Raw genomic sequence first — 17,458 nt, forward strand, 5'->3', positions numbered from 1 at the left:
ATTGAATAAAAGGGAAAATGATAACCTGTTTCCCACCCTTTTATCAGATCTATTTTTTGTCAAATTAATTCTAGAAAATTTCCTTTTTTTCTTTACTTTTCATATTTATATGTGTGTTTGAACGATGTGTGTAGACGAATCACACATAAGCATTGTTTGGTAGGAGGTATTAGAGAAAATAAGATAAGTATTAGTTATATATCTTATTAATATTACTTTTATACTTAATAAATTATGACATTAACAATATTAGTACTATTTCTATTCTAATACATCCTATTTATTTAACAAATCAAATAGTGGATAAAAAATAATGTATGTTAACATAATTAATTTCATTATTACTAGTATATTATATATAATATTATTTTTATACACCCTATCAAACGATTCCATAATACAAGTCAAAAACAAATGTTCCAAACAGGGGGAAAAAAAATCATCAATTATATCGTCCGTTTATTTTTACTTGTCTAATATTCTAAAATTATATATATGGCTGGCTTATGCAATACTTACTAGAAGTCAAATAAGCTGTTGGGTTTGTTGTGACTAACTGATAAATTCTCCTCCTCTTCTCTTTTACTTTGTTTAATCTTTATGCACACCAAAAATCAAAATGAAACTAAAAGATGAAAAGGTTCTTCCTCATGACATTTCTACTCTCTTAGTTTCATTAAAAAAAAAAAAACCAATACAAAAAAGGTAGACTCATGTAGAAAATGAAGTGAGTTAACATATAATATATATATACATAAAATTAAAATTTTAATCTAATTAAACAGTGTAATTTTCCAGAAAGAAGCATCAAATGGCATCCCTTAGCTTAAGGCGGTTGTGTGACTAGCTACACTTATTGATAAAGAGTACACAAATGACTTTTTAGTGCGCAAATCTGCGTTGATTTCCCACTCCATTTTTGTATATAATTTTGTAGTCACACCGATTATATATTGCTCTCAAAATTCTGAATACGCCTTCCTTGGTGGATGGAGAAATTGAACTACCTAAGTTTATAGTTCGTGATACAAATAATTGTGTTCTGATAAATCTTTGAGTTTTATTTGTTTCTGTTTGGTAAGAGAGATCTATATATGGAGGGAGAAAATAAGTTCTTTTAAGACACCAATTTTATGGGTGAGTTATATATTATTCAATATTCAACAAGTCCCACCAGTTTTATAAATTACAGTAAGTATTTAAGAAAATAATTTGTGTCTAACTCAACCCGAAAAATTAATTGGTTCAAGAAATGAGGACCACCTATTCCTTAAAAGGGCAGATATGACACTTCACAAACGCGACTAGACACATTTGGTGTGCCAACATCAAGAAGGAGAATTGGGATGAGTATGGATCTTCAATCCAACTAAATTTCAAAAACTAGTTCAAAAGGTAACAATTGTTCAAACCATATTAAGGAAACCACACATTCCCTAAAAGGCAGATCTGGCACTCTTAAGAAAGTATACCATACGACTCTGGATTAATCATGATCCAATATGGATTGAACATTAGATAAAGAGCCCGTTTGGATGGGCTTAAAAAAAGTAACTTTTATGTATGAAGTGCTTTTAGAACTTTAAAGTGCTGAAAGTTATTTTTATAAATAAGCACTTGAGTGTTTGGATAAAAGTGCTTAAATGAGGAAAATTATGTGAATTTTAGGATTAAAAGAATAAAAAGGGTAGTTTGGAAATTTAGTTAAAATATAAGAGATATAAAAGTAATTTCCATGGTCAAAGAAAATGACTTTAAGCACTTAGAAAAAAAAAAGTTAGGAATCCTAACTTTTCATTTTTGACTGACTTTAAGAACTTTCTGGCTTAAAGTTAGCATTAGACAAACACGTCCAAAAGCTGAAAATGGGCTTTAAGTTGGTTTTGACCAACTTAAAGCCAATCCAAACGGGCTCAAAATAAAAAAAAGGGGCAGTATTTGGTCTTTCAGTCTACCTAAAGTGAATAAGTAAAAAGAAACAAAAAAAAAATGTTTTGTGTGTATGCAAGTTTCAATGCAAAAGCAATATGTGTCATTAGCCTTTTTTCAGAGCAGAGGGGCTGTGCAGTGATAGTACTAAAGACACTATTCAATGCTAATGCAAGTTAATGCTTCTTGTTTCTTTTTCTTTTAGGTAGAAAAGGTTTTTTTTTATATTCGTATTAAAATTTAATTAAATTTAAATTTATACATTCTAGAACTCATTTCTGAGTACTTTCAAATAATTTTTTTTCATTCTCATTAGCTCGAAATCGAGATATCTGATTGAAAGGATTCCAAACCCATATTGCTAGGTTGATAGAAGGTGCCGATACTACTTATTGTTGCAGAACTAGTAGTACTACTTACCTCTTTTACTAACCTCTTCAGACTGCATAATATTCTACTCTGTCCGTCACGTACTGCCATCATTTTGAAGTAGAGAGAGACAAAAAACTAAAAAAAAACATATTTTACTACCCTAATTTGAAGAAATATTTCTTTTCCACTTTTATTTAGAACATTTTTTTACACAATGTAAGTTCCTAATTGTGCAACTAAGATTTCCCGGGAATGGCAAGTACCTCTTGCTTTATCCAGTAACATTCGAATTTCAAGAGTCAAATAACTTTTTATTTGATAAAGATCTTTTTATGTTTTCTAATAATTTATTTTGACTTGTTATATCTTTTACGTAATTTTCAAATATGTAATTTTTTAAAAAAAAATTTTAAGAATGAAATTCAGTCAAAATTAAAAGAATACGACTCTCAAATGGTGTCACATAAAATGGAACGAAAAAAACATATTATATGTGTCATCAACAAGGAGTCCGGAGTCGAAAGAGTAGCTTTTTTTGCAAAAAATCCAAAAGATCGATTGATTTCAAGATGAAACCAAAAGAGTAAAAACGCATTCTGCCATGCGACTTGCCCTTTGTCAGTTGACGGACGTCAGCTGAAGGGTAAGTCGCATGGCAAGATGCGACTTACAAGTCGCATGGCAAGATGCGACTTACAAGTCGCATGGCAAGATGCGACTTACAAGTCGCATGGCAAGATGCGACTTACAAGTCGCATGGCAAGATGCGACTTACAAGTCGCATAACAGCCTTCAACTTACTAAAGGGCAGCCCGGTGCACTTAAGCTCCCGCTATGCGCAGGATTCGGGGAAGGGCCCGGTGCTTCCGGGGAGTAACAGAAACCGGGAAGAGTCCCAAATTCTGAATTATTATTATTATTTATTGGTCATCATAAACTAAAACCAACTTGGAATTCTTGAGTGATTAAAGGAAAGATGTATATCTCTACAATATCTTCTGATAAAGTGATCTCTCCTAAAATTTCTACAAGATTGCAATGCAAAGCGTTTCCTACCAAAAGCTCAACCATACACTTGAGACATCGTATAACCCGAAAACTAAACAATTATGAGTAAGGGAAACCTCACGCAAAGTTTTCTCCCTGCTCGTTATCGAAAATTTCCGTAACTAACATGTACTTACTTTTCGTGACCTGTACAACATGATTTAAAGGTAGCAGACTATTCTGGCTTGCCGTCACCACTTCTCAAGACCCATGCTGATTTTTCTGAATGACACAGTTCCTTCATAACCTGCACAAGCATAGAAAATTATTCACCATTCAGGAAGTATTTTCGATGATATAAAAGGAATTAGACAAAAGCAATGAAGCTTCTGCACATTTCAGAAAAACCATTGCAATATGACGGACCAACAATATTTCAGAGTTGAGCTCATTCACAATACAAAATTCCAGGCAACTTGAAGGATTCTAGACCACAATGATGCTGTAAAGAATCAGATAACATAGAATTTTGGAACTGTTACATTTTATATTCTTATCAGAGAAGGAGAAATACCGGAAACAGGATACTGCAAACATATGTCATATACACCTGTTTGTGCTGGTAAATACATCAACTTCTTATAATATCATGTACGTCCAAGTAATCTAAAGCCCAATAACTCTCACAGACCAGACCAAGTCTGACCCTAGTTACATAGAAAGTTCAAACATCTTATAGCAATTTTATAACAGGTTTTACCCTAAAGTAGAAACACGTGTGTTTACAATCAGGAGAGGTATGGGAGCCAGCTTGGGAAAGAGAACAAGTTTGTTTTTCCAACTTCTCTAGCCATTGTTTTGCAAGACCTCCAAAGAAACAATTTTCTTCACTCACTCCTCAGCAAAAAGCTGATTGGGACAGTCACTTTCTCTTCTTTGCACATTCTAAACTGATAGGTGTTTACTTATATTTTCCTTTTTATATTCTGCTCTCTGGTTTCTTAGTTTTTGCAATGTGCAAAATCATCACAGCTGCAAGTCATGGCAAGATGAGGGGTATAATGGAGGTAGGAAGGATGAGGAAGAGAAGACTTGGGTAAAATAGAATACAACTAGTTTGACTTATTTATTAAAAAAAAAGGCTTTCTCCGGGGAAGTTTTGTCCTGTCCATGAACAGTTTGCACAAAACAGCGATGAGTATCATTCCCTCTATTAGGAAAAGGTTGGCAGTTGAAAACAAAAGAGCAGTCCCACGAAAAAAATATCAGCTATCGGTTTTCCTTCTTGGTTAGCTTGGTCTGTGGTGACCAGGCCATCCAAAAGAAAAGTAGTTTCAAGTACCTTGGGTCTATTATGCAAGGCAGCGGGGACATTGACGATGATGTCACACATCGTATTGGGACAGGGTGGATGAAATGGAGGCTCGCTTCCGATGTGCTATGTGACAAGAAGGTGCCTCCACAACTTAAGGGCAAGTTCTACAAAGTGGTGGTTAGACCGGCTGTGTTATACGGGGCGGAGTGTTGGCCAGTTAAGGTATCTCACGTTCAAAATATGAAAGTTGCTGAAATGAGAATGTTGAGATGGATGTGTGGGCATACCAGGAGTGACAGAATTAGAAATGAGGCTATTCGGGACAAGGTAGGAGTGGCCTCGGTGGAAGACAAGATGCGGGAAATGCGACTGAGATGGTTTGGGCATGTGAAGAAGAGAGACACAGATGCCCCAGTGCGGAGGCGTGAGAGGTTAGCCATGGATGATTTCAGAAGAGGTAGGGGTAGGCCGAAGAAATATTGGGGAGAGGTGATTAGACAGGACATGGCGCAGTTACAACTTACCGAGGACATCACCTTAGATAGGAGGGTGTGGAGGACCCACATTAAGATAGAAGGCTAGTTCATAGTCTCGTTATTCTTCCTTCTTATGGACTAATTGAAATCGCTACATCAACTATGACTATAACTGTTCAATTGACTTCTACCACTACGTGAAACTCCATGCACTAATGTCAAAAGAAGATATTCCTTAATTCTCATAACAAGAAAAGAGCTACTCACCTTTAGAAACTCAACATTGGTAATATCCCTATTCAGTTGCAACTTGGCAGCTTCAGTTACAGATGCTTTCTTTAGCTTAGCACTAGGTCCTTCAGCCATAAAAAGATCAATTACAACTTTCCTGCCAAAATTATGTATTAGTCGTGGGCCTAGGTGTTCATCAAGTAGTTTTAGGTATAATAGCAATAGTTACTAACCTCAATGCGTCATACTGTGGATTATCTGGTGATGACTTCAAAACATAGACACCATGGATGTTTACAGCAACCTGATTAATCACTGTCTGTATCTCCTCTTGAGGTGCATCAAAAACATCAATGGATGCAGTTATAGCTTTCCTTGGAGCTCCCTTTGGAGGATATGACTTAGAAACTCCCAGTTTTCGCAGCCCTTGGCGGATTTGTTGGAAGCTGAAAAAAGTTGAACAGCGGATTCACAATCTGTTAGGGGTCACAAATTTAGATGGAGGAAATCATGCTAATAAAACAAGTCATGCACATTTTTCTCTTGAAGAACAAAAATGCTCTGTTCCTTCTATGTTATGATCCATTCCCATTCTAGAGAAGTAAAGTAGATATATAACATACAAGAAAAACAAAGCATATATCTTGTGGCGGACAATTTCGACTACATACTCGCATTACTCACCTCAACAAACAAGTCAACATAAACAGGACTTTGAGGGGCAATGGATTAACACTGCTCAAAGGTATTAAAATATTTGAAAGCAAAGAAATGTGTCCCATAACTACACCATCTCATCCTTTTAGAAGACTGGTCATACTTGGGATGAAACAATCAAATAGAAGAAGGGTGAAATCAGGAAGAATTGTGTTAAGAGGTAAATGACTTACAGGGGAGATTAAAAAACCACCTATTTACACATTCCGTAAGATCCAAAGGATAATATCAAAAGCCATAAAAAGGTGATGTTATTACTTATTAGTGAGACAAGATTAGGGAGACAACAGATGGCAGAAGTTGGAGGGAGCAAAAGCAATTTTAGAAAGCCTGGACATGATTGTCAATTTTAGAGCAATCAAACCAAGGTCAATAAACCACCTCTTTGACCCAGGTTTCTTCAAGAAACCGTTTGGCCATGTGAATTATTCACAATTTGGAAAAGCGCTCCAAACCTATTTACCAACTCCATCTTCATCAAATAAAGTACTCTATTTCTCTCCTTTCCAAAAAGTATAACCAATTCCAACTTCATAAATTCCAACTAAAGTGAAAATTATTTGAAATCTATGGCCAGACACCTACTTATTCTCAGGCTAACAATTTGTGTGACTAAGATGAATACCCAAAATCACTATTCACTAGATACTAAACAACAAAAGCAGAAATTTCATAAGACGTTTTCAGAGAACTCACCTGCAAACCTTATAAGTTCTAAAAACTTCTTGAAGCGCCTTTGGTAAAGCTTCTCGAATTTCTTCTGACATAGATGTTCTCAAAAGTGAGCTAGAAGTGGGTTTATCACCACTTGGAAATGCAGGAATGTCGGCATTTGGGTTTAAAAGATTCTTCATAGTAGGCCTGCTTCTTCCTCCAGGCAAAACATCATTGATCTGTTTCCCCAAGCACTCCCAGGTAGCGTGCTGCTCTCTCACAACATCACCATAAAGGTTTTCAAATTTCTTGTCAGGATGCTCTTTGAGCTTCCAATCATTCAGGTCAGGCCTTTCGACAGCTAATGATTTTAGTGCTGGTGTCGCAGCTTTAAGGAATTCAGGCCTCCTGCCAAAAACTGACTTCTTAATAAAGATACCCTTGGTAAACTCATAAAGAACGAAATTCCTTGCTAAAACTTCAACTCCACTATTCGTTCCATAGACTAATGAACTTTTTGGAACCCACAATCCTTGAACTAATTGTGCGTATATTTGGAGGACTCTCATAATCTCATCAACAGAATTATCTGGCGCTAGGTGCTTTAGAGCATCAAAACGATGAATTGGAGGCCCCTGTTGCGAAATGAACTCAGATTTAGAAATGGATGCCTTTATGAGGCCATGTAAATGAACATTGTTGAAGGCATAAGAATATAAATGCAGCACACAGTTCAAATGGTGTGTACAAACCTCAAGAAGCCAAGTTCTAACACGTTCTTCAAGTGGTAATTGAGACAACCTGAAAACCATCAATTTGACAATTTACAAGTTAGGAGCATATAATGACTGGGAAAGAATGTTTATTTAAGATAGTTGAGAAACATGGCATATCAAGAAATGCTATCTATTCACATGTCTGGGATATTAGAAGGAAGAAACAGCAAACTTCTGGCTAGAGAAAGAAAATAAAAGAATCACAAACAGAAGCAATTCATGTCAGAGGCTGCATATATATGTCAAACTATGTCAGCACACCCACAACAAATATTAGTAACACCAGTTAATAATAACTAATTCCAAGGTATCAACTTTAACAAGTGATGGCTATTAAGGATAAAGTTCTTTTACGATAAATGAAAAGAAATCAGTTTGATAGATGACAAAGGTAGAAGATTAAGGATAAAATGATCAGTGAGGTGCAAGCTTGGCTAAGTAACATGAGGAAAATGTATCCAATTGCAAATTCTGGAACAACAGTCCACTCCTGTCCTTGGCCTCATGGAGTGATGAAAAAAAGAAACGGAAATAAGATTATCACATAAAATTGCTCCGAAGAACTTTGTAGATCTGCCAATTATTGCTAAACTAGAAAGAAGCAAAGACTGCGTTTTCTTTTTTATTTCATAGCTAAAACATTAAGTATAAGCCTCTTTTTGGCAGACTAGGCTCTCTGAGAAAACGAAGCATAATGTATCCTTGCATTTGGTGCTGCTCATATTTACTATAATGGCAAACCAAGAGAGCAACAGAGCTTTTTTCCTTGAACCTACGCCACCCCACAACACCAAAATTAACTCTGAAACACATTTTTCAGAAAAATGGGGACAACAAGGCTTCTCGCATGTGAGAAATATAGGGGGAAAATATTATTGAATTGTGTAAGAACAATATACACAAAGACCCTATTTATAGACACTATAAACCAATCTTTTTCCAAGTAGAATACTATAAACTATTCATATTTCTATTCCTATTCTAAGTAGGATTCTGTACACCTATTCCTATTCTAACACCCGCATAAACAGTAGAATATATGTTGGGAGTGAGGGAACATCTCACATAAAAGTTTAAACTATTTTAGAGAGCACAGTTTTATTTATTTAAACATGTCTTGTAGACACCCTTCACGTGCAGGCCTGATTCTTTTTCATGGGCCAAGCATGTGAAAAATTGCTCCTGATAATAGTGGCGGTAAAACTCAAAAGTCAGGACCTCTGTCTGCTTTGATTTATCCATATAGTTGTTTGTGTTTATTGTAATTTATTGTATTATATCTTTACAATTTACATGATTCACTTTTCCTCAGTAAAATGCACACTTCAATTGTGCCTTGCAATTAAAGTTTGAGTAACCTCCTTTTCCTGCTTATCCTACCACTTCAAGGAGTTAGTATCTACACCTTCATTAGCCCCAGCAGACCCATGGGCAGAGCTAGAGTTTCGGTTACAAGTTCGGTCAAACACAGTAGATTTGGTCCAAACTCTGCATTATTTTAAAGTTCATTGAATAAGTATAAATTATTAATTAAGAACCCAGTAACTTCAACTAGAATACTTAACCCATATGCTTCAAATCTTGGCCCCACCTGAGTAGATCAGAGATTATTTTTTTTCTCTTCGACACTGAAAGTACCGAGAGAAATTAGCGACTAGACTGTTTTTGAAGTGTCCCTTAGAGGGAACACCAATATGTACTTAACATAAAATATAGACCAAGTCCAGCCATCAAAGTAGGGGGAAAAAGAAAAGACTTGCTACTAATAGATCCATGGCACAACATTTGCCAATGATTTGCTAGAACTTAGTGTTTGAGCGATTAATAGCTTGCATGCTTTTCTTGTGTTCACATTCTCTCCTAATTTTTCCCCAAATATTATTTGCTCCAACTTCATACATGGCCAAAGATTAGTTCAACCTCCCAATGTTGCATTCTTAGAAACCCCCTTTACGGTATTCTGTTGAACTTGATTCTGTAGTGAAATTCTCGCTACTCCCAGTGAGTCTAAGCCAGAGCATTCCTGTGCCCTCTCTTTAACTAGAAAGATTTTTCCCCAGCTCAGAAAAATGTTTTCCTTTCCATTTTGATCTACAAATTTAATCTATGAGAATTACATTCATTGATTTTGCGAATAGGCTTAAATTACTATGTGAATCTGATCTCTGACATTGTAGGAAATTACCAGTCCATCAACCAAAGACAAGTCAATTGCTAACTTAAAAACTAGATTATGAACAAGTAATTAAAGATCATCACAACCCTCAACTCAACATTGTACAGAATGCAAAAAGTGGATAAATAAAAAGAAAGAAAGCAGGAAATAAGGGAATGCATCACAGTAATTTGCAATTTCCATGGAAAAAAATAGATGATTTGCAGGTATTGAAATGGTCCAGCATAGTGCAATACTAGAGGATGATAACTCCCCACAATAAAGGAGAAGCCGAGCTATATGATCATAGATGTAAATAAGTTTTTTGTTTTTGTCCTTAGCAGCACCTCCAAACCTTTCAATGTCAACACACACGATGTGAAGGACCAATTAGAGTGGCTGCAATACCTTGTTCGAAGAATTTTTAATCTGTCAGTGTCAGTTGGTCTTCCAGGACAAAAGGCATTCAGATAATCAACCCTGTGTATCGAATAAGAAAAGAAAACTGGTATTAGAATGAGAGTAGATAAATGTATGCTCTGAGGCAGGGAAAATGCTTCTTTTAGTTGTCCAGAACACCAGCAGTTTGCAAAAAAAAAAAAAAAATATCGCACAGGCGAAGAAAAATAAACCATATTAGCACACATACGGGCTCATTGAAAATGGTACTGGAGAGCCTTCCTCCATGGCCATTTTCTGCAGATATCTGGCTGAAATGTCACTCCTAGCCCCATGGTATTTTAGATGTAACCAATGCTAAAACAGGAAATAAAATAGATATTAGTAACTTCACAAGGATCTGCATTAATGAAACTGTTTGGAATGACACTTGCAACTGCATGGAGAAAGATAACTGCTCTTGAGCAAATATAAATAGAAAACACTTGCAACAGAAACGACAATCCAAACCATTGTAGATGAAAAATCAGCAGTCACTCAAGCTAAAGAACAATACTGAAAAGCAGAAATTTTGTGAGTACATGTTCAAAGCTGTTCATACCTCTCCGATATCCTTTTCCATCCCACGTGGTTTGTTCTGCACAAAAGGTATATGTTTCAAGAATAAATCAAGGAAAAGGTAAAGCACTTATACAAAAAGCTTGAACAGCATCGAGGAGGAATAGCCTAGTTGCAAAAGATTCTCCACCTCCAACAATAAAGTAGGGGTTGACTCGAGTGACCAAGTGAGGTAAAGTGGAAAGACAGGTAGGTGTGGAATTTACCATACAAGAAATAGTAAGACTTGAAAGTAGCAGACTGCTTAACTACAGAAGACCAATCTTTAGGCATTCCCGTTATCATTATCTATCCAAGAATGTGGCAAACCTAGTAAAGCAGGAAATGGAAAGTACTTGACATATGATATTTTAAGTGCTAGCCACTGATATGTACCATAATATCACATGAAAAGTGGTCATATACAAGGTTCATATAAGTTGAGCTTAGGAGCTGGCATCAAAGAGCAAATCATGAAATGAACCTGCTTCTTTGATGGTCCCACAAGCCTTTTCTCCTTGACGTCTTCATTTTCAACACTCTTTTCATCATTGTTGATGGTAATGTTCTTCTTCAACTCACTTCCCTTGTGATGCTGCATTGATGGCCGGAGCTGTACAACTGCATGAACAGGATTGAGGTGTAACTGCATAACAAACGGGAAGCAAGAGCGTGACTATGGAGAACATTAACAAGCTTGGATATTTTTCTTTTGACTGAAGAAATGAGCTTCAAATCACTATCAACAAACCCAGAAATTTAGTTAAAGTTTCTCACACCAATGTACATAAGAAACTAAAGTATATAACTAGAATAACTTGACAACTTTTTAATACTAGAAGTCATTTGGTGTGACCTATAATGTATAATAATCCCGAAATTAAATGAAGGATTATTTTATCCTGCATTTGGTTAGAGGTAATAGGTAGTCCTTGGATTATTTATCCCACCATTTATACCATAGTGATGGGATAAGTTATCCCATATACATGGTCTTATCCCATGATAACTTATCACAAGATAATTAATCCCTAGATAACTTGTTCCCAACCAAACAACCCCTAAGTGGCAGAACTTGAGGTGAATAAGAGAGCCAGAAGCACTATACTATTATAGTAGTTCCAGACCGCTAGATAACAGTAGAGTCAGATTTGACAGAGAATAATTTGCTTCAACTTGAAGCTGATATAAAATTGACTTGGTTACACTTGAAGTTGAGAGAGCAGCTACCCGACATTGTTATGGTCCTAATTAGTTTTTGAAAAAGAAAAGGACAACAGCTGAACATGCATAAGTACATACAAAGCCTGCAGAAGACTAACTACTAGTCAATCAAAACTCCATGAGGGTGTTAAAGATGCATTTAAGCCATCAACAACAAATTGTTTACCTTATCACCAATGAGGACCCCAACAGCATATCCAGAGGCGTAAGTTGGTAATGGCACCCATGATGTAGAAAGCGTCTGGAAAATGAGAAACAATCAGATTCTGGCTAAAGAAATTAGAACTGAAATTCCTGCTAAGGGAACAAATATCAAGGGCAGAATTTCCAGAATCTAAATGTCAAAGTTCGCAAAATACAACCTCATTATCCTACACCTAACAGCAGAGTTACAACCAGGAAACTGGAAGATATATATGTATACAGCGGCGGCCACAGGATATGAAGTTGGCGGGCACCACAATTTTAACATCTTTATGCCATTTAACTAGTTGCAAAGTTTGACGTGCAACTATACAACAACAACATACCCACTGTAATCCCACAAGTGGGGTCTAGGAGGGTAGTATGTAGACAAACCTTATCCCTACCTTTGAGGTAGAGAGGTTGTTTCTGATAGACCCTCGGCAACAGCAACATCATACTAGGTGTAATCCCACAAAGTGTGTTTTTGGAAGGGTAGAGTATACGCAAATCTTACCCCTACCTTGGAGGTAGAGAGGTTGTTCCCATAGATACTCGGCTTAAGGAAAAACAATTCAAAGCAACATGGAAAAAGAAATAACTGAAGTGAAGAAGTCGTGGAAAAATATTATAGAAAGCATGACAAATCATTTTGAATAGTAACTACAACAAAATAATACAATAATCAAAGAACAATCAGATAGTCATAGAAATCGAAGAACAAAAAACTAAGGAGTAATGTTACGATTACAAAGCTCTACTACCTACTAACTTTCTATCCTAATATGTGTCCTCCACAACCTCCTAATTAAGATCTTGTCCCTGGTAAGCTGAAATTGTGTCATGGCATGTTTAATCACACCCCCAATACTTCTTCAGTTTACCTCTACCCATCCTGAAACCATCCATAGCCAGCCTCTCACACTCCACATTGGGATCTCCGTGCATCTCCCCTTCACATGTCCAAACTATCTCAGTCTCGCTTCCCGCATCTTGTCCTCCACCGAAGTCACTCCCACCTTGTCTTAAAACTTAATTATTATGATAAGTTATGAGCAACGTACAAACATCAAAATGATTGAATATCATTAATTAAGTCGTAATATAACAAAAGTAAAATCATCTTTCATACTCGAATTTGGTGCGCTTCATTTTCTCAAAACCGTTCATAATACTGTCATTTATTATATTTGCAAGTACATTCTTCTCAATGTAACAAACTGAACAATCATATTAAAATGCATCACTAATATTAACATGCAATTCATTTTTGATATGCTTCACGGATGAGAATGTTCTTTCTATTGTTGCAGTGGCAGCAGGTAAATAACTAAGTGAATAAGTAAGGGCGGATGCATGTTGAACATGACAGGTCTTGATTGGAAAATTTAACTAAATGTATACTGTATATATAAATAATATGGGAACAACTGGATGTTTAAGCAAAAATGATAAAACATGATAAAGTATCTTCTTGTTCCGGTGGTCCAGCACCTCACTTCCTTTGTAAAGGGTGTAGGATCGACTCTTGATCTAGACATTTTTTTTGAAAATTTTCACGACTCTTTCGTTAAGAAAATTGAGGCTTAAAGAAAACGAAATTGAACACTTACACTCCTTCTAATATAAGATTCTAACTTTGGCAAGGCCCCTCTTTATTAATCAAAAACAAGTATATAATATAAGGATATGCTAGATATAGGAATAGAACCAGGGCCATCAATCATAAAGCAGAAATGCTCATGTACAAAGTACTTCCTAGTACCATAAAAGTCAACCACTTGGTTTTTCGTCCTCCATTTTCTCACCAAGTTTTATGGTCATTGGAAGCCTTCTAAGGATATGGCTAATCCACTCCATGACCTTCTTGCTCAAGCTTATCCTTCTCATCCTGTTACTACTTCTCTCTACCTAACCAAATCAAACAATGTTGCCAGAGTTCCACCTGGTGATATCAAAAGATTTGAAACCTGCATAAAGTAGATTATTTTATTTTTTATAACCATGGTGTTCGAGTCAGCTTGCGCGCACCTCAACTAATTCCATGGGATATTCCCACCAGCAATAGGTACCTGGTAAATCTGTCTACCAAGGCTAGAACAAATGAAAAAAATCACCTAGTGTTTTGTCTCCACTGGGATTTGAACCTGAGACCTAACAATGCTCAACCCACTTAATTGACCATTAGGTCACACCCTTGGGTGCCCTGCGTAAAGTAGATTTTATTGTTCGTCATAATGTTATTCGATCAAGGACTGAATTGAAAGAAGGGAGGGAGGGTTAAAGCAATAATCACAATGGGTGATTATTGATAGAGGAAAAGAAAGGTCTAATTCTGATGTGTGTCATCGAAGAGAGGCTTCTACAGTCCTAGAAAGTAGGAGAGAGAAGATCATTGGTTACCCTGCCTGGAGCATCTTTCTTTAGACATGGTAAATCTCTTTTTTTTAATTTATGAAAAGAGAACCCTCAGGCCCTAGCCACTATCCTTTGGGTGCACACAAGGTAAATCCTGCATATGAGCTAACAAACCACACAGGAAAGCTAAAATGCACTAGGCAAGCTTCGTGCGACAAACACAATCCAGACGGCCAACCCCTACTGTTGCAAGCAAGGGATTTCGAATTTGAGACTTCCAGAGCCATCTCGAAGGATTGCTCCAAATCTTTTCTTCTCAAGCATATCTTCCATTGTCACCTTTTTGCTCCTTCTTTGTCATATTCACATTTATGTATGGAGCACAGTCAAGGAAATATCTCCGTTAAGGTTAACATCCCACACCATATATCCAGTCAGATATGTATGTGGTTATTTCATTTTGAATAGTCTCTACTCCCCTCTCGACTCTCGTCATTCCTCCGCACAAGCATACACCTAAAAGCTTGTAACAATATTAATAAACTATCTATACTCCTTCAATATATGTTGCGATCACTCTCCATAAAGCCCTCATTCAGAAATCTCCAAAATGATTTCCACAGGATAGATGATTAAAGGTGGATACGTAGCAGATCCAGTTAGCTTATGCCTGCACATACAGACATAATTTGATGAAAAGCCAAACGTCACGGCAGCACAAGATGTATTTTACTTCTTTTTTTAAGGGAGAAAACTGACCTTAGCAGTCAATTTCTAGCAACACTAAACCTATCTCTAATAATTTTATGCTCAGAAACTAGGGAAAAGGAGAGAATGCATATACATATACATGTTTGTGCACATGCTGTGTGCTGTAGTTATTACATTGGGTACATGCTATCTCCCAACAACTACCAACAAATGTACCAGGTAACTCTACCCAGCAAGGCTCACACAGATGGAAAGAAATTAACTAGTTTGTTCTTTGTCTCCGTTGTGGTTTAAGAAGAGAAAATATATTAAAAAGTCATGCTTCCATATATCTCAAAGATTCTCTTTACATTTAGAGGATCACATGAACCTGCTTTTTCATTGTTGCAGCATGGCCAGAGTCTCTGTCAAAATTTTTAGAATCCAAATCTATTGCCAAATCAACCTCCATTTCTGCAGTTAAAGGTCTCAACCTCACCTGCAAATATAAAAAACCGGAATTCAGAGCTGGTCACTTAAAACCAGCCAGTCCATTGTTATCTTTAACATCACATTATCAATTTAATCTTTGAGGCTACTGATTTATTTCGCATAATAAACAATGACCAATTTATTCCACCAAACGAAAAACATTAAAAGCAATTGTAACTCCACCTCTTGGCATCTTTCCTCCAATTCATAGGGACGCCATACGGCCCTCAATGGATATTGTAACACATATAACTGACAAACAAAAAAGGAAATTATAATTAACAAATAGAAAGAAAAAATTGCAAATTCAACAAAAAGACTAACACATTTTTAAATCGAGTAAAATCTACCTGTGTGCTGGGATCAAAGGAAGGGTTAATACACACATCAATTTCACGAACAACTTCATCCTGATCACTGTCAGTTACTTGTTCTTCATCTTCTGCCAGGTCGTTTCCTGTAGTCTCCCCCTCCAATGGAACGCCTTCCTTACCCGTTACCGCTCCGTTTTCGTCTAGATGATCTCTCAATTCTTCCTTTTTAGTCGAAATGGCTGAATCAAACTGTGGCAGTGTTTCAATTTTGGGTTTGGTTTCTGGTTGTGGCTTCAATTTAGAGCTTTTGGGAGCAAAACGGGATTGCCTAGTCGGAACTTTACTTGGACCGTCGAAGTCCAAATCCATCTCCGCCATGTACTTTGCCGGAAAATTAAGCTTCAATCCGGAGGAAGGGTTTAGGGTTTAGAAACTTGGGATTACAGTGAAATCAGATCAAATAAGAGCTTATTTGCTTCAGTTTTTCTCTACAGGGACCTATGGGACAAAAATGACAGTAACTTGTTTTTCTCTCTCTCTTTATTTTTTCTTTTGTTTTAGTTATTCAATTAGAATTTACATTTTTTCAAAAAAATATTAATAATCTAAAACAAAAAATATATAATCCGTGGAGTATCATTTGACATTTAAAAAAAAAATATGGAGCAGGGAATTTAGCACCTCGAAGTTACAGTTAGGGAAAACATAAATAATAGTGCATAATTTAAGTATGGAACTGATAAAGACCTAATAGTTTAGGGGGTTGAATAACATACAAGAATTTTGATTTCTTTAGCTTAAAAAAAATAAATTTCATCTATGAATAACTTGATTTTTTAAAAAAACATATGAACGTCAAAAAAAAAAGTTCTTTTCCTTTCTAATTTATTTTTAAGTGTCTTTAATTAAAGTGGCAAAATAACGTAACCATCTAACATAATCCTCTCAAATTAGACAAGTTTTATGTCCCGCTAATTCACACATATTGACCCAAATCATATTCACCGAAATAACATTTTAAAGTTTGGACAGATTAAGTAATAATTGTTATAAATTAACTAACTTAACAATTTTATAAAGGAGGAAGAGTAAGAAAATATAGAGAGAGTAGTAGAAATTTTTCTTTCTATGTGTATTTTTCACTGCCAAAAACATAGGCTATTTATAGACAGGAAAAGTTAGAAAGGAAGAAAAAAAATAGTGGGCAAATTGCCCACTTAAGTGGGCCCCACACAACACTTGCAAGTGGACATCCAATTCATTGTTCATCTTGCTTTTTAACACTCCCCCTTGGATGTCCACTTAAAATGTGTATCAATAAAAACTTTACAAAAATAATATACATAGTTATTCTGAACATCTATAGATGTTGTACCTCGTTAAAATCTTATTAGGAAAAACCCAGTGGGAAAAAGCCTAATGAAGGAAAAAGAGTACACACATCTGATAATACGCCTTGAGTGTTGCCTCATTAAAAACCTTATCAGGAAAACCCAGTGGGACAAAACATTGACTAAGGGAAAAAGAGTACAGCGCGTATTTTGCTCCCCTTGATGAAAATATCACTTAATATCTCGAAGACGACGCAT

The 17,458-nt window shown here is 36.1% G+C and overlaps 1 protein-coding gene across 1 annotated transcript; it reads right to left on the reverse strand.

Annotated features, from left to right (window-relative positions):
• Positions 1 to 3,239: 3,239 nt before the first annotated feature.
• On the reverse strand, positions 3,240 to 16,381 carry LOC129889849 (uncharacterized). The gene is made up of 13 exons (XM_055965314.1): positions 15,906 to 16,381; positions 15,739 to 15,807; positions 15,455 to 15,562; positions 11,999 to 12,073; positions 11,093 to 11,254; positions 10,613 to 10,648; positions 10,262 to 10,368; positions 10,021 to 10,092; positions 7,434 to 7,482; positions 6,724 to 7,316; positions 5,544 to 5,756; positions 5,347 to 5,467; positions 3,240 to 3,595 (listed from the first exon to the last, which is right to left on the reverse strand). Exons 1-13 carry the CDS (start codon positions 16,245 to 16,247, stop codon positions 3,524 to 3,526), a joined length of 2,019 nt encoding a protein of 672 aa, XP_055821289.1. The 5' UTR covers positions 16,248 to 16,381; the 3' UTR covers positions 3,240 to 3,523.
• Between the last annotated feature and the right edge of the window lie 1,077 nt (positions 16,382 to 17,458).

Source organism: Solanum dulcamara, chromosome 5, assembly GCF_947179165.1.
Source record: "Solanum dulcamara chromosome 5, daSolDulc1.2, whole genome shotgun sequence".
Taxonomy (NCBI): domain Eukaryota; kingdom Viridiplantae; phylum Streptophyta; class Magnoliopsida; order Solanales; family Solanaceae; genus Solanum; species Solanum dulcamara.

Bases quoted from the DNA above. Each gene is read 5' to 3' on its own strand.
- LOC129889849 (XM_055965314.1), bottom strand. From the start codon at position 16,247: ATGGCGGAGATGGATTTGGACTTCGACGGTCCAAGTAAAGTTCCGACT. The intron at 15,808-15,905 runs GTAGATTTTACT...TTTGTTTGTCAG, and splicing joins CCTTTGATCCCAGCACACAG to TTATATGTGTTACAATATCC. The intron at 10,093-10,261 runs GTATGTGTGCTA...TTCGATACACAG, and splicing joins GTACCATTTTCAATGAGCCC to GGTTGATTATCTGAATGCCT.